The 16,947-nt window shown below is 37.6% G+C and overlaps 3 protein-coding genes across 3 annotated transcripts; 2 read left to right on the top strand and 1 right to left on the bottom strand.

Moving 5' to 3' along the window:
• Positions 1 to 2,960: 2,960 nt before the first annotated feature.
• On the top strand, positions 2,961 to 5,227 carry LOC101299085 (abhydrolase domain-containing protein FAM108B1-like). The gene is made up of 6 exons (XM_004298288.1): positions 2,961 to 3,351; positions 3,439 to 3,475; positions 4,076 to 4,312; positions 4,409 to 4,456; positions 4,617 to 5,056; positions 5,146 to 5,227. The coding sequence occupies exons 1-6, from the start codon at positions 3,050 to 3,052 to the stop codon at positions 5,225 to 5,227; spliced, it is 1,146 nt and encodes a 381-aa protein (XP_004298336.1). The 5' UTR covers positions 2,961 to 3,049.
• A 918-nt stretch (positions 5,228 to 6,145) lies between these two features.
• LOC101295509 (heat shock protein HSP 90-alpha 1-like) lies at positions 6,146 to 12,012 on the top strand. Its single transcript, XM_004297140.1, has 19 exons — positions 6,146 to 6,457; positions 6,792 to 6,865; positions 6,983 to 7,108; positions 7,213 to 7,306; positions 7,423 to 7,506; positions 7,612 to 7,755; positions 7,889 to 8,005; positions 8,301 to 8,348; positions 8,430 to 8,504; positions 8,618 to 8,722; positions 8,889 to 9,029; positions 9,395 to 9,487; positions 9,600 to 9,677; positions 9,764 to 10,018; positions 10,181 to 10,283; positions 10,434 to 10,608; positions 10,719 to 10,824; positions 10,971 to 11,060; positions 11,153 to 12,012. Exons 1-19 carry the CDS (start codon positions 6,197 to 6,199, stop codon positions 11,363 to 11,365), a joined length of 2,382 nt encoding a protein of 793 aa, XP_004297188.1. The 5' UTR covers positions 6,146 to 6,196; the 3' UTR covers positions 11,366 to 12,012.
• Positions 11,022 to 12,035, bottom strand: LOC101295800. Its single transcript, XM_004297141.1, has 2 exons — positions 11,640 to 12,035; positions 11,022 to 11,303 (listed from the first exon to the last, which is right to left on the bottom strand). The coding sequence occupies exons 1-2, from the start codon at positions 11,734 to 11,736 to the stop codon at positions 11,080 to 11,082; spliced, it is 321 nt and encodes a 106-aa protein (XP_004297189.1). The 5' UTR covers positions 11,737 to 12,035; the 3' UTR covers positions 11,022 to 11,079.
• Between the last annotated feature and the right edge of the window lie 4,912 nt (positions 12,036 to 16,947).

The following is a 16,947-nucleotide window of genomic DNA, read 5'->3' as shown; positions in this document are numbered from 1 at the left end:
AACGTCGGGAATGGAGGTTTGCGTTAAAAAGAAAAAAAAATTAAAGAATGGAAGTCGGAAATGGATGTTCAAAGGCAAAAAGAAAAAAAAAGAATTTGAGGTATAAGTGAATAAGAGGTGATGAGTAATATATTAATATATATGTGAATTACATAAATAAGGCTATTTTAAGAATTTGAAAGGAGGTCTAATGAGAAAATGCTTGTATTTAAAAGTAAAATAGAGGTGTAAAGAGAATGAGAGGTATACTGAGTAAATTTGGAGATCCCAATAGCCGCACTCGTTTGAGATTACCAAACTTTTCTCATTTAGTTTTTTTTTTCTTTAAAACAAATAAAATTTATTAAATAAGAAGATAATACTTAAGATGGGATATGAAGCCAATACCCATCATGAGAAACAACAAAACCAAAAGGCAACAAACACGTACAAGAATATTCAGAGTTGATTGCATGAAACATCAAGAGGCACAATAGGGCTCCGACTGCGGGTAGAGTAAGAGTCGCATTTAGTTGGTTTCACAAGAACAAGAAGAGAGCTTAGGAGTCGTTAGGAACTTGGGGTACTATAACCTCATATATATCACCGTTCTTGCCTCTTTGCATATATTTAAATGGCAAGTATGAAATGAACCGCCTGATAAATTAGAATACAAAAGGCATTTCATGGATCCAACTATATATATAGCTACTTTCAGTGGGTGTCCCTCGTCTACAGTGTAGCTCATTTGTTTTAAACCACCTCGTCTAAGTATGTTTCTTCATATAAATTAGGTCGAACTTTGTGCAGTGTTGCGGTGGTTCATCCCATTGTTCGTGTATCCACATTCATGTGCGGCCACAGATTCATTAGTTCTGTGCCTTTCTTCTTTTGCTGGTTTATATTCACATTGTTTATGCACTCTCGGACATAATTAAATTTCAAACAATCAAATGCCATCATACGTACTAAGGCTTCGACAACGATCCATATTATTTCTTTTACCAAAAGTTCAGATAGATGTACGAATGAAACCCCCATATCCTCTAATTAGATCAGCAGATATATTAACAAATAACCAAATTAAAAAAAATCCAGAGGAGCAAGAAGAAAGGTGTAGAATGGTGGAGATCGACCTTACCCGGAATTGTGGTTTGATAATGTGGTGCGGATACCGTATGAGACTGTTCGAGCCCGAACGAAGGGATTCGGATTCAGCAAATCTAATCATCAAGAGATCGATGACATATATCTGTAGCAAGGTTGTCAATTAATCATATATAGATTCAATGTAGGTAACGAATACAATTGTATTTGGTTTTGAAATGATCAAGGACACATTAAATGTAGTCAATACTGATGCATGCATGTAAAGATAGAGTAGGGAAATTCATAAAGGATATTTCAAGGGATAATTTTGGTTATGATGTTGAACACTTGATAAAGGTTGAAGATGCTAAGCAGGTTGAAATTGCTTAGCCATATTACGGGATCGGGGGAAGCTTTCCAAGTTTTAGCTTGAATGAGATTTTTCATATTCGAACGGAACTATTCTCAAATCAGGATCTGGTTGTCTCTCTCTCTTGTTGGCAGGTTTAGTGATATCATGCCACCACAAGGCTCGAAACACCGACGGCTTGTGGTGGCGACGGGACATGCATGTCCTTGGCAATCACTTGGTCTTCCCTCCCTTGCGACGGGACAAAGGCTCGAACACGTAGAGCTTCTGTTGTTTTATCTGTTTTGCTAGTGTCTTGTAATGTCGACCTATATTTTGGGTCGTCCTCACTTTTGTGTTTGTTTTCCGAAAATGCAAGTGACGTTATATTAGTCTACTCTCACTAGTCACTACCCTGCTTTACTTGCATATCATAGTTTCTTTTGTGCGTATTTTGTCACTCAAACTCTCAAAGGCTAGCTGGAGCTACAAACCTGATTGATTGAGCTAGGATTGATCGAGCTTTAGGAGGAAGAAAAGCTTAATTAAGCCACATAATTAGATGAGGATTTGATCGAGTTTCGAGCATCGAAGAAGAAGCATGCACATTTGCGTTAGTGTTGAAGATTCAAAACTAAATGAATTGTTAGCAAGTGATATAGTCCAATATACAATAATGTTCCCTCTCCCTTTTATATAACTCATCCCCCCACCCAGCACTCATTCATCTTCTTTTACTTATTGCTTCATCCCCACAAATTCATCATTCATCTTCTACTTTTTGCATGCACCTCTATCATTTTTAAGTCTCACTAGCTCGATGGAATGCAAAGTCACTATTAGAGTGATGACATTCAAACTATATTTAAATTTTATGAACGCATATACTAGTTTTTTTGTTAGCATTTGCTTCACAACTAACTTATTACTGTCGGTAGTCAATGATATATATCGTAATTCTAATGACTTATACCAAAAAAGAAAAGTTAACGAAGCATAACTTTGAAATTAAACTACCAAATATATTTTCCTTGATTCAAGATTTCCCATTTAATTCAAAGATAGCTAGTCGATCACACAATATCCATCAGTTATGGCGTGGCTTTGTTTAGGGTTTATGACAATTGATTTACAAATAATTTAATTATTATTTCATTTCTGGAAAGTTATATTACTTTTATTTTGCTAATGATTTTGTGTCTGATCCACCAATTATGCTCTATTCAATTGTAATCTAAATATTTATGGTCAGATTTTACTGTGTGAACTCGTTTCTAAACAGAGAAGTCAAGTCCATATCCACAATGAAAAAAAATTGGAAAATATATAGTAAAATAAATACTAAAATTCAAAAGAAGGAATGAAGACTTAATTCACTCTTGTCCGACAAGAATTCCTTCCGGAGTTCAAATATCTCTCTCTATGTATCTTCCTCATGTCCTTAATTTCCAAGCTTTTATCTCTGCCTCGATCTCTATCAATCCCAATGAAATATAAACCTAGCTAGCTAGCTTAAACTTCAATTCTGATTTCCCATGCTTCCACTTGAAACAAAATCCCTACTTTACCATGCAACAAAACTCATAGTCACCTTCTAAACCAATCTTTCAAATCTCCCCCGATCAAATCAAAATGGGGTCTGCAACATCGTCTATGGCTGCAAAGTTTGCATTTTTTCCACCAGATCCTCCATCATATAACATATTCGTCGAAGAACCTACTGGGAAGATGAGGATCTCTGATGTTCATCCCAGAGAAGATGTGGACGTTATGACGATCAACACCAAGAAAGGGAATGAGATTGTTGCCTTGTTTATCAAAAATCCATCTGCTTCACTCACTATGCTCTACTCTCATGGAAATGCTGCTGATATTGGCCAGATGTACCACGTTTTCAGTGAGCTTAGTGTTTATCTGGGTGTTAATCTAATGGGGTCAGTTTATCTGTTTGAGTTTCCATGTTCATTTTTATAAGTATTATGAGCTATGGACGTGATAGGTTAATTTGGTTTGCTTTGCAGGTATGACTATTCTGGTTACGGACAATCTTCTGGAAAGGTATAATTTTCTTGTGAGATCAGTTGGCTCAAATCCATTCTATGAGCATGCCTCAATGTTTTACTAAATTGGATACTGTTTGTCAAATGAGAGAGAAATGATTTTTTACTTCTATTTTTCATAGAATGTTTACAGTACATATTGTTGGGATTGCTATAGGTGTAGAACAAATTAGGGGTTTGAAAAAATAATCTGATGAAGACTACCATATGATGTTCCGAAGTTCATAAGCAGATATATTTTCTTCATTGGCTTTCTGTTGAATTAAAATTCATGTCTCTTGTGCCAATGTATACGATCTTATGGTCGGTTTAATATGTATTGTTTTCATGCTAGCATAGTTTTGCGTCTGTTTAATTTGCGTCCCTTTGGTGCTTTTAAGATACGTGACATGAGATTGTAATGATAAACTCTACCATGGAACATGTCAAAAACTAATGAAACTTGAACTTAAACTCTACCATGGAACATGTTAAAAACTAAGGACACTTGAACTAAAATCGATCATGATCATTTTCCACAACATTGTTTCCTTGGTCTTAAATTCACTTTTCAACAATTTGATTCAATATAGTAACATATCTTTGTCCATTGCATTAGCCAAGTGAGCAGGACACATATGCAGACATAGAGGCTGCATATAAATGCCTTGAAGAAACCTATGGTGTAAAGGAGGAAGATGTCATATTGTACGGACAGTCAGTTGGAAGTGGACCTACTTTGGATTTGGCTGCTCGTTTGCCTAATCTGAGAGCTGTGGTTCTTCACAGTCCAATACTTTCTGGTCTTCGAGTAATGTACCCTGTTAAGAAAACATTCTGGTTTGACATTTACAAGGTTTTCCCCTAACTTTTGATTGAACAAGAACACATTTTTTAGTTGTTGGAGTTATATAATCTGTTATTGAAAGTGTTTGCTTTGCATCTGTTGCAGAATATTGATAAAATGCCACTCGTCAATAGCCCGGTTTTGGTGATTCATGTAAGCCTTCATCAACTGATTTCCTTTTGTTCTTCTTGTATGCTACATATAATAATCGACTATTAGTATTTAAGGTGCATTGTGTTGCTTATTCTGAAAGTAAGCAATGCTTTTGTTCATGTATTTGAACTAGCTGGCATGTGTTGTTAAATTTTGCTAGGGAACTGAAGATGATGTGGTGGATATCTCCCATGGTAAGCAGCTGTGGGAGCTTAGCAAAGACAAGTATGAACCTTTGTGGCTTAAAGGAGGTAACCATAGTAACCTGGAACTCTATCCAGAGTACTTGAGGCATCTCAGGAAGTTCATATCTGCCGTTGAGAAGCTACCACGACACCGGAATCTAACTGAGCTGAGTCCTCTCAAGACAATAGATGACAGCAAAAAGGCAAGATCAAGCAGTGGAAAGAGGGACAAGGCTAGGTGGAGCACCGGGCAGCTGAGAGAAAAATCAAGAAGGAGCACAGAGAATAGAGAGAAACCGTGGTCAAGAAGCAGTACTTATAGTAGAGAAAAATCGGGGAGAAAACAAAGTGTGGATCGATCTGGGAAGGCAAGGAATAGCACAGACTCGGATAGAGCAAGAAACAGCTTCGACCGGTACTCGATCTTTCCATTTCCATTACAATATTCTCTGTGAATTTTCTGATTGTTGAAATGTTGATGTCATTGTTTTGCGAACTATGCAGCTTGGGAGATATGGTGAGATCAGTTGGATTGTGCAATGTTGATTGTATGAAGCCAGCAGCTTTCGAAAATTTCGATGCTTGAGGTTTGACAGAAAGATTGAGAGTGAACATAATTTCTTAGATACCATGCATGTTTGGTTGATGTGAAGTTTGGCTCAAGGGAATGACTTTTACCCAAGATTTTACTTTTCCTTTTGGTATTGGAGAAGCCCCTTCTTCCATGATTTATTTATCAACTGGTAATAATATATATCATACCCCACGCCTCATTTGGGTCTTCTTTGTGTTCTTTGATCTTTAAGTTCAGTATACATATAATTTAAGTTCAACTTGTGTTTTTATGTGATCAATATTAAGCTTAGTCGAAAAATGTTTTTAATTTCATGATAGTAAAAGTGTAAAACACATGGTTATTTGTTGAACATTCAACTCATATCATCCGTATTATGCTTCAATTACTTATGTATAATTATTTATTTGAGCCAGATGAGGCTCGACTCAACTATAACCTAACTCATACTCATTCCAAACTCAAGTTGAGTCGAGTTTAAACTCAAGAAAACACATCCAACATAACTCAAACTTTCAACTTGCTAAATTAAGTAAAAATAAAAATAAACTTCACCTGTTGAGGCCATATTTGCCGGCCAAATAACAAAGAACAATATACGCATGACTGAAACCAAGAATCTGGTGCAACTAACTAGTGTTCTATCAACATTGGCACCTTAATGTTAAGTTGTTAACACAACAGCTATAGCTCACCTAAACAATTTTTGCTCATATTTGGTAATACAATATATATAAAAAGAAAAAAGAAAAATGAAGAGGATATTGCGCGGTTGCGGATTGCTGATATGGCAGCATCTAGGCCTTACAATCCCCCACAACAAAGCTCACGAGTCCAAACAAAACTCCATTGTTTTCTTCGTTCTAGAACCCTCCTTCTCCCCTACTTAAAAAAGTGCTAAAACCCTCGCAAAAAGTCACAAGGGTTTTTACACGAGCAGAGTGCCAAACCCAACAAACACTTTCTAGAGTTTAGGGCTCAATGGCTCCTGTTCTGAGCAGAAGCTTATCCACAGCCTCTCTTGCTTCAATTCCTTCCTTCTCACTCAGAAACCCCAACAAGGCCTTCAACCTCAGAACTGCCTTTGTGCCCCAAAATGGGCTCAGAAAGGGCTTCACTTGTGGTGGATTGAAATGGAGGCTTGAGACCAACAAGAGACAAGTCACTGTTCGCTGTGATGCGGCGGTGGCCGACAAAGAGGTCGCCGATGCGCCCGGCGAGGAATTCGAGTACCAAGCCGAGGTGGGTTTCTATCTGTTTGTACTAAAGTTTGGTTCTTTTTGGGTTCTGGTTGAATTGGGTTATGAAATTTGTAAAGCTTTAGATGATTTGTGGGGTTAGTGTTATATGGGGTAGTCAAAATGGATGCATTGAGTTTAAAGTTTGGGTCTTTACTGTTTATAGTATTCATTTTCATTATAAATTGCAAGGGTTTTATGTGAATTGTGGTGTTGTTTGGGTTTCTGAGTTATGGGGTTTTTGCTTTGTTAGTAGCTTGGAGTGTTTGTGGTTTTCATTTTTGGAGTTGGGTTTTGGTTTGTGAACTGAAAGTTGAGGACTTTGGAACTGATTGCAGGTCAGTCGGCTAATGGATTTGATAGTGCACAGTCTCTACAGCCACAAGGAGGTGTTCCTTAGGGAGCTTGTTAGGTAAGCTGAATATGAGTAGGCCTCGATAATTCGGGGTATATTTAGAATTGGAATAGAATAATATGGGCATTCTGTTCTGTGTTTATATGTTTATTTTGTTTTGTTATTATGTTGTAGTAATGCAAGTGATGCTTTGGACAAGTTGAGATTTTTGAGTGTGACTGAGCCCTCTCTGCTTGGAGATGCTGGAGAGCTACAGATACGCATCAAGCCTGACCCAGAGAATGGGACTATCACTATATCGTATGTTTTTTCTAAGCGCTTTTACTTTTAAGTTTATCTTGAAGTTTATTTTGTCTTTTGATGGAGTGGCGGAGATGATTGATATGTTGTTCTCTGATGCTTAGGGATACTGGTATTGGGATGACGAAAGAGGAACTCATTGACTGCCTTGGTACCATTGCTCAGAGTGGTACTTCAAAATTCTTGAAGGCTCTGAAGGTGTCTCTCATACTACATTGTTTTGCAGTTAACTGAAACTTGGTTTTGTTCATTCATGCTTTTGAATCTTTATTCTCAACTTTTTGAGTCTTATTGTTGTGCTTATGTTTTGTTAGGAAAACAAGGATCTTGGTGCAGACAATGGTTTGATTGGTCAATTTGGTGTTGGGTTCTATTCGGCTTTTCTTGTTGCTGACAAGGTGCAATATTGGTTTCACTTTTCCACACTTGTTTAGTTTTATGCCTAGCGGAGCTTACTGTCTTGATCACTTGCTAATTGCCTTGTACATATATTGCACAATCAGGTAGTTGTATCTACAAAAAGCCCAAAGTCAGATAAGCAATATGTCTGGGAATCAGCTGCTGAGAGTAGTTCGTATGTGATTAGGGAAGAAACTGATCCAGAAAATATGATTAGCCGTGGGACGCAGATCACACTGTATTTAAAGGTACCTTAACTCCTTATTCATTTCTCAAACATTTGGTCGTTTTGCATGTGATTTTGTTGTTTGTTGGGCAATGGAAATGTATCCAGCTATTTATTTATGCATGGATGACCATCGTATATATTTCTTCTTGCAGCCGGATGACAAGTATGAGTTCTCAGAGCCGGCCAGGATCCAGAGTTTGGTGAAGAATTACTCCCAATTTGTTTCCTTCCCCATCTACACATGGCAAGAAAAATCAAGGACTGTTGAGGTTTGTTTTCTGCTTTTAACAAACCATTTCCCCCTTCTATAAACTTAGCAGATTCCTTAGTTCCACTTTTTCTTTCTTTCTTATAATTAGATCCTTACTTCTTTACTAGTTCAAGGGGTAATCAGAATAACGGTTCTCATTCAAATGTTACTCTCTTGATAAGGTCTTCATTGTGTTGACCTTACAAAATAATCCGGAAGTCTAGTCTCTTCTATAGAAATCATAATTACCCGTTCACTATAAAAATGAGTATTAGCTTTTCCACCAGTATTTAATAAGTTCAAACTTTTGGCAGGTTGAAGAGGAGGAAGAACCAAAAGAAGGTGAAGAAGTAAAGCCAGAGGTAATTGACATGCAATCAGAAGTGTAGGCAATCTTTGTTCTTAGAAAACATTGCATTGAAGTTTGTGTACTTGTTTATCAGGGTGAGAAGAAAAAGAAGACAATAACTGAGAAGTACTGGGATTGGGAATTAGCCAACGAAACAAAGCCTATATGGGTGAGTTCCATAGTACTTTTTATTTCACCATATGTAATATAGATTCAGTATGATCTGTTTCTGATGTTCATGTGTTGCCTTCTCTTACATTTTACGTTGTTTTGCTTTTGCAGATGCGAAATTCAAAGGAAGTAGAAAAAGATGAGTACAATGAATTCTACAAGAAAACATTTAACGAGTTCTTGGATCCACTTGCTCACACTCACTTCACCACTGAGGTACTGAAATGACTCTCTCTCTCTCTCTCNCTCTCTCTCNNCNCNNCNCTCNCTCTCTCTCTCTCTCTCTCTCTCTCTCTCTCTCTCTCTCCCCCAGAAATTTGGTTGGGAAGATAGAAACTGTAGCCCAATTTGGACGCTAACTTTTACTTTGATATCTATGCAGGGTGAGGTGGAATTCAGGAGTGTTCTTTATATTCCTGGGATGGCACCAATGAACAATGAGGATATAGCAAATCCAAAAACAAAGAACATACGATTGTATGTGAAGAGGGTCTTTATCTCAGATGATTTTGATGGTGAACTAGTAAGTTTCTCCATACTAGAAACTGTACAAATTTGATAATCCATTGAGTCGATTCTTTCTTTTTGTTTCATGGTCATAATGTTCTTTGTTAAGCATTTAAGTCCATGTTTTGATGGAAATCATGGAATAACAATTGGTATATCATTCAGTTGCTTGTGTTGGAAATATGAAATTTTTGTTGGTTATTGTTTTTTATCCATCATTAATAGATTATGATAAGATGTCCGTTGATGGTCTTTGATAGTCTATTTTTTATTTTATAAAATGTATATGTTTCAAATATATTGTAAATGATATGGACATTATATGCTTATTTGCTAAAAAAAAAAAAAAAAAAAAAAAAAACCTAGATATCCTTTTTGTAGTTTCCAAGATACCTGAGCTTTGTAAAGGGTGTGGTGGATTCGAACGATCTTCCTCTTAACGTTTCTCGAGAGATTCTTCAAGAAAGTCGAATTGTAAGTCTACTATTTTTATCTTTATCACCAAATCATACTGTTTGTCAGAATGTGTTTAGATTTTTATTAGGAAACATGATGTAAGTTCATACTATATGCCTACTGATTTCAGGTACGAATTATGAGAAAGAGACTAGTTAGGAAAACATTTGACATGATTCAAGAAGTCTCTGAAAGTGAAAATAAAGAGGTGGGTGGAAGCTATATATTTGTTTGATCTTTTCGTTCCAGCTTGAAATTTATTTTGACTTGGAAAGTTGTTGAACATGTGCCCAGGATTACAAGAAACTGTGGGAGAACTTTGGCAGGTTTCTCAAGCTGGGTTGTATTGAGGACACTGGAAATCACAAGCGCATAACACCTCTGTTACGGTTTTACACTTCAAAAAGTGAGGAAGAACTAACAAGTTTAGATGAATATGTTGATAACATGCCTGAGACCCAGAAGGCCATCTATTACTTGGCAACAGACAGTCTGAAAAGTGCAAGAAGTGCTCCATTCTTGGAAAAGTTGGTCCAGAAAGATATTGAGGTATGTATCATGCAAACTTTGATCAATAATGTTAATATGTAGAGCATTCCCCATTTGCAAGTTGTTGATATGACAAGGTGATGTATTCACCTTTTGTAATTCTTTTGTCTATTTATGGTGAATATTTATCCCCAGGGTGCTGATGTTGATCCTTTTTCTTAGGTTTTGTATTTAGTTGAACCTATTGATGAAGTGGCCATCCAGAACCTACAAACCTACAAAGAGAAGAAGTTTGTGGACATTAGCAAGGAAGATTTAGAACTTGGTCAGTACCTTGCCCCTGTTGGATTTCACTTGCTTCGTCATGTAAAAATGTTATTGGAAATTTGTTTGAGTTGTTTCATTATATAAAGTTTTAAGGCATATGTCTCATTATCGTCCTCATGATTCTCACGTAACTTTTTTATTATATCAGGTGATGAGGATGAGGTCAAGGACAGGGAAACTAAACAAGAATACACTCTGCTCTGTGATTGGATAAAGCAACAACTTGGTGATCAGGTTGCAAAAGTCCAAGTCTCGAACCGTCTAAGCTCATCTCCCTGTGTGCTTGTTTCGGGCAAGTTTGGATGGTCTGCTAATATGGAAAGGTAGATTTTGCCTTAAATGATACATATTCAGACCAGTGCTGTTGATAGGTGCCTTCCCTATAATCATTTTAATAAAATGTTATTATTAATATTTTTGTTTTCTTCAACAGATTGATGAAAGCCCAAGCACTAGGAGATACTTCAAGTTTGGAGTTCATGAGGGGCAGAAGAATATTGGAAATTAACCCAGATCATCCTATCATTAAGGACCTAAATGTAAGTTCATAAAACTTTGTTGATTAGTTTTTGATGAAGTAGTGGTGTGTCCCCACCTAATCAAATTTCAAATCTATGAAAAGCATAGAAAATAAAGTACAGGGTTTCATAGATTACTGGATTGACAAATGTTGCTTCCTCCACAGGCTGCTTGCAAGAACTCCCCCGAGAGCACTGAAGCCAAGAGAGCTGTAGCCCTCTTGTTTGACACAGCATTGATCTCCAGTGGATTCACTGTAAGGGCAAACTCTCCCTTTACTTTTCTCTACCGTCAAGAATTATAACTAGCTTAATGTGATCCTTACCTCTTCGACCATTAATGATATAGCCCGACAGCCCAGCTGAGTTGGGAAACAAGATATATGAGATGATGGCAATGGCACTGGGAGGAAGATGGGGTAGACTGGAAGATGAGAAGTCAGAGGCAAAGGCAGCAGATGACGATGCCGCAAACTCTGATGCAAGCACTGTTGAAGCCTCTGAAACACAAGTAATTGAACCATCAGAAGTGAGGGCAGAGAGCGATCCATGGAATGATTAAATGTCTCAGTGAAATCATGTACTACAAAAATTTTGCCAGTATTATTTTGCCTAGTGCTTGGATGCATAAAATGTGGACGGGAAAATGGTGTTGCTTTAGTCGAAAAAATGGTGATGGTTCCTACTGATACCCATGTGTTGGGTCCTAGAATGAATCAACAGATCCTTTATAAGCTCCTCCTGTCTCAAGTTTTCTCCATCAATAATCTACTGAAGCAATCCAGTTCCCATTTTTCCAATATTCATGAGATTAAAAGGATGTAGATTTACAATACCAATTAAGGGGATCTCCAATGCGGTCCTGAATTTCTCGCCAAAAAAAAAAGCGGTCCTGAATTGGAAAACATATCGGTCTTTGAGATCTCGAATCATCAGACGATTGCCAAGGCCCCAAAGTTGAGAGATTATTCCCACAAAAAGGTGCGTTGATTCATACGGCGGTTATTGGCGGAAACTGTCGCAGCACCTACCGGTCCAAAGGTGGTGCTTTCATTTTCGGTGATGGCAAGAGGAAAGGACAAATTTTGAGTAGAAACACCAGAGAAAAGTATGCTGAGATAGTGACGACAGAGATAAATTCTCAACTTGGAAGTCAAGCATACCATCACCAAATTGTATATCATAGCAAGTTGATGCATTTTATAGCAGACACGGAGCTCTTCCACCAAAAATAAAATTTAAAAAATGAAACACTGTTTCAGTAGCAGCTAATTGCACCTCTTGATTGAGCATGGCTGGATTTGCTGGTTGTCTTCAATGTGTCGGCAAGAGGCGAATTAAGTGACCGATGTCCAATCATGCCACAGCAATATGTGAAGAGGTCTGGTGAGAAAATATACTTTGTCTAGTCTCTTTTATTAGTGTGCTTACAGTCTGTAGTGACCGAGAGAATCTGACCAACATGTCAGATCACCTTTTCATTAATCATCAGAAATGTGTTACATTGTGAGAGGAGGGATCCGGATCCTCTCTTTATATCTCTCTGTTAATATTTCCTTATAAAACAATCTTGGCCGTCCAATCTTATTCAAGGGCCAAGATCTCATACAATCTCTCATCTCTCTTTCTCTTCCGGAATTCGCGTCATACCCAGAATATCAAGTTCAGGGTAACTATGATGCAAAGTTTCATTCTTATAATTGAACCTTCAGCCTTCAGCAATTCCACATGAAAACATAGAGGAAAGAAGTCCATACATGTCCATTCTGCAAATCCACCTTCAGAGAATGATCCCATAGAAACAATCCAAAACCAACCTCAAACATTGAACTAAATTATTAAAACACCATTGAATCATACGATTCCAACATGAATCAAAATTCACTGCTTTAAATATATATAAATTTGAACTTAATGACTTCAAACATGTAAAATTCAATCTTTCCAATCGAGGCTTAATTTCTAAAATTCGTTTCCATCTAGGTTCCTAAATGTTTCAAACACCCATAAAGCTAGAAATTTTGGGCACCATTTATTCATCACCGTAATCAATTTCGAGTTTTCTGGGTAACCAAAGAAGCTTTTCTCAGTGAAAATGTGTAAAAATCGAAACATGCAATTTGAAGTGAGAGGTGAAGAGAAATTGGGTAGAACATCTTACGAACTGAAACTCGGGAAGCTGTGGTGTTTAGGGATTCGAAGTCGCGGATGGACCAATTCTCTGTATCTCTTCCTCAACTCTATGCGTCTCTCTCACACTCTCTCTCTCTCTCTCTCTCTCTCTCTCTCTCTCTCAGCATTCGAAGTCGTACGAGGTTTTGGATTAAAAGAGGAGACATCTTGGCCTTTGAATAAGATTGGACGGCCAAGATTGTTTTATGAGGAAATATTAGCAAAGAGTTATGAGGAGAGGATCCGGATCCCATCAGAAATGTGTTACATGGTGGGAGAAAAGTGGTGTCAGCCAGTCAATTAGATGATGACAAGTGTCCTTTTGCAATGACCATGACCAAAACCCACTTGACCGACTTAGTAATGTCGGCTTCACACTTCTATACATAGCCGATTCGATTAGCTTTTCCTTAATTCTTTCTCTAGCTCCTACTTTTCTAGCTCTAGAATTTCTCTCTAGATTCGCAACCTAACACTTTGGTGCATCATAAATTTTTGATCCGTAGCTCTAATTCTAAATCCGCGAAGGGCCAAGTGTTCGTACCGATGCTCTCTTCCTATCGTAGAGGTTTGAGCTAGATCCAACGGTGATTTCTAGATGACTTGTTTTAGGAGGCTCGGTTTACGATTGGTATTTAATGGGGATTTGTATTAACAAGGTGAGTGGATTTGTGTAATGTTTCAAATATTCTCATTTGCTATCCAATTAGTCAAAAAGTATGGATTTGATCTTTTACAATATATCTCTCTATTTTTATAGTGAAGTATGTCGATTTGTGAAATATACAGAGTTTTATATATATATATATATATTATATGTTAGATCAATTATTTGACTTGCATGAAACATGTGAACTTCTTGATTGGTTATGCCGAAATAAGGATGTGACACACGTTGGTATAAGATTTAAAGGTCATTAGGTTCTCGTGGAGATCACTAAATTGAAGGATATCCAATAAGAAAGGATTGTGCGATGTGACGAATTGCGTGACTTGATGCATATATGATATAAGTATTTTGTAACATGGGTAAAATGACATGATTTTGCGGGCATATTACATTGACACATTCACTAAGCGTAGTTTTGCTCACCCATCCATCTTTAATATTTTTTTGCAAAGAAATACGTAGGTTGTATCTAGCTGGAAAACGGTTAGACGACGAGTCTAGAAAGAAGAGCCTAGAGCAAGTACCCCGGTCCGACGTAGGGACCGGGGTGTGACAAAATGATATTAGAGCAAACCAGGGATTAGAATCCCAAGATCTGTGGTAGATTAGGATTTTAGCGTCTTAGCGTAGAGCCATAAGTGTTTTCGGATTTTCGGAAGTGTGGTAGATTATAACATCCTGTTTTTTTTTAATTTCTCAAAAAATATTTTTTTTCTTAAAAATAAAAAGTAGATATCGTTAAGAGTTTGCCGTATTTTTTGATAAATTTTTTAGGTTTCCAAGCTCCTTTTACAATTTTTCAAAATGTCCAGACCGTTAACATGACAGCTTCCTATTTGTCCAAAAGCTTAATTAGTCATTTCAATATTTAATACTAATAAAACTGTTATTTAATATTTAAGTATTTGTTAATTCAAACTAACCTCCGTCCGTTCTCTTTCTGGGTTTAAACAAAAAGTGTTGTCTGGCAAGCACTCCCATTTGGTCTCCACCTAGAAATCCGCTCTGAAAGTCGAGCTCATTGTCGTTTCAGTAAAAGCAATTGCAGCGGTTTCGGCCACATTTCGTTGGTTGCTGCTCCGTTTCCTCGATGAAACTCTGAACCACCTTTGCCAGTCACACCGAGCTTGGCTCGAAATCGGCGGCAGCGATCGCTCCTCCTCCTCCGACATCCTTGTCGAAATCGCCGGCGGCGGGAGGTTTTTTCGTAGAGGAGATTTTAAGCAAGCTCGGGAATTGCCGGTCAAACAGCCGCCGGAGCCGGGATTTCAGAAACTTAATTAACATAGTTGTTACTTGGGAAGTGTTCTTTTTTTCCAGGTTTGTTTGCTGCTGAGTGGAAGTAGCTTATCCGATTCCCAGATATGAGAGAGAAACTAGGAATTGGGTGTAGCAGAGGAATTTGAAAACCCAGAACAGTTGGAAGACGAAAGTATTTAGGATGTTATTTAATAAATAATCCCATAATTATGTATATTTATAAAGTTATTAAATGAAATTTTATATAAGTTAACTATAGTTAGTCCATGGTTATGTTATCATGACCGTTTTTTATTGGATAGTAAAATTTATTGGTTGGTAAATTTGATTCCTCGCTGATTCAATCAACTTTTTCTATATTCTTTCTCTTATTTTTCTCACTTTGAAATTTCTCTTTAGATTCGTGACCCAACATTTTAACGGATCATAACTTTTGATCTGCAATTCCGATTCTGAATCCGCGAAGGGCTACTGGTTCATATCGATGCCCTCTTTCTATCCTAGAGGTTTGAGCTAGTTCCAATGGTATTTTTAGATGACTCGTTTTAGGAGGCTCGGTTTACGATCGGTATTTGGTGGGGATTCGTATTAATGAGATGAGTGGATTTGTGTAATATGTTTCAAATATTCTCATTTGCTATCCAATTAGTCGAAAAACATGAATTTGATCTTTTACGAAATATCTCTCTATTTTTATAGTGAAGCAAATTGATTTGCGAAATATGCGAAGTTTTATATATATTATGTGTTAGATTCATTGTTTGACTAGTCATGAAACATGTGAACTTCTTGATTGGTTATGTCAAAGTAAGGATGTGACACACGGTTGTATAAGACTTGAAGGTCATTAGGTTCCAGTGGGATCACTAAATAATTGAAGGATATCTAATAAGAAAAGATTGTGTGATATGACGAATTGCGTGACTCGATGTGTATACGATATACGTATTTTATAGCATGGGTAAAATGACATGGTTTTGCGGGAATATTACACTGGTCTACTCACTGAGCGTGTGGATTTGCTGACCCACCCGTCTTCAATATTTTTTTGCAGAGAAGTACTTAGGTTGTACCTAGTTGGGAAACGGGTAGACGACGAGCCTAGAAAGAAGAGCCTAGAGCAAGTGCTTTTGTTTACGTTCTGCATTGTAACACTCGTTCATGTCTCGAAATTGGCGTCTGATGCTTAAAACCAGTCGACGTCAGGACTAGGTTGTGACATGTGGGTTTTTGTCAAGTGTGTGGTCTTTTAGAACCTGGGTCTAAGGGCTGCGGTGGTCCACCATACTTCAAGAGGGTGGAGAAAATCAACATGGTGCCTGATCGGAGGGAAGCAGTGCTAGAGCCACCGTCTGCGGTTCTACAAGTTGGGGTTTTTCCCAAACCCTAACCCTACCTTTTGTAAGGAATTAGGTTTCGCTCACCCATTATCTGACCTAATATGTTCCCCTTTACTTCTCTAGTCAATCCTTTCCAGAGTCTATGTAGCTCGTCCTCGGGATCATCATTGAAGCAGTCTGTGTTCACTTGCCCGATATTTTTGCAGGAATTTAACAGAGCAATTGTCTAGGTTTAAGCTACTCCCTTCTTCTGTGGAGGTTGTGACTCCTTCAGTTGTGACTCCCCCGTCAAAGATAGAGGATGTAAGGCCTTGGAAGTTAAGGACTCATAACTTGGGTCTGAGGAAAGCTAGAAAGAGAAGCTTTGAGGCAAGGAAAGTTTTGGCTCTATATCAAGATCATGTGTCTGATCCTGGTCTTGGGTCTGCTTCTGACTCTTGTTCTGATTCTAGTATAATTGGAGAAGGACCGAATCTTGATTCCTCTAGATCTTTGTCTAGGGAGGTCTAGTAAGTTAGGTAGCTTAATTGACAATGTTATGGTCATGAATTCAAACATCGCTGACATATGTGCGAATATGTTAGTTAGGTAGCTTAATTGACAATATTAAGGTCATGAGTTCAAACATCGCTGACATATGTGTGAATATAAGGTGTGTGGGTTATATATTTGTTAAAAGTTTTTCTTTTGGCCTTCTTCATG

The sequence above is a fragment of the Fragaria vesca genome, linkage group LG4 (genome assembly GCF_000184155.1).
Source record: "Fragaria vesca subsp. vesca linkage group LG4, FraVesHawaii_1.0, whole genome shotgun sequence".
Taxonomy (NCBI): Eukaryota; Viridiplantae; Streptophyta; class Magnoliopsida; order Rosales; family Rosaceae; genus Fragaria; species Fragaria vesca.
The sequence above is the reverse complement of the archived record's forward strand: the minus strand, read 5'-3'. Positions and strand labels throughout refer to the sequence as shown.

Excerpts from the sequence above, each read along its gene's own strand:
- LOC101295800 (XM_004297141.1), bottom strand. The coding sequence starts at position 11,736 with ATGATTCGAGATCTCAAAGACCGATATGTTTTCCAATTCAGGACCGCT. Across the intron at positions 11,304-11,639 it reads ATTGGAGATCCCCTTAATTG|AGGCTTCAACAGTGCTTGCA; the intron begins GTATTGTAAATC and ends CTTGTGTTTCAG.
- LOC101299085 (XM_004298288.1), top strand. The coding sequence starts at position 3,050 with ATGGGGTCTGCAACATCGTCTATGGCTGCAAAGTTTGCATTTTTTCCA. Across the intron at positions 3,352-3,438 it reads CTGGGTGTTAATCTAATGGG|GTATGACTATTCTGGTTACG; the intron begins GTCAGTTTATCT and ends TTTGCTTTGCAG. Across the intron at positions 3,476-4,075 it reads ACGGACAATCTTCTGGAAAG|CCAAGTGAGCAGGACACATA; the intron begins GTATAATTTTCT and ends CCATTGCATTAG.
- LOC101295509 (XM_004297140.1), top strand. The coding sequence starts at position 6,197 with ATGGCTCCTGTTCTGAGCAGAAGCTTATCCACAGCCTCTCTTGCTTCA. Across the intron at positions 6,866-6,982 it reads TTCCTTAGGGAGCTTGTTAG|TAATGCAAGTGATGCTTTGG; the intron begins GTAAGCTGAATA and ends ATTATGTTGTAG. Across the intron at positions 8,349-8,429 it reads GTGAAGAAGTAAAGCCAGAG|GGTGAGAAGAAAAAGAAGAC; the intron begins GTAATTGACATG and ends CTTGTTTATCAG.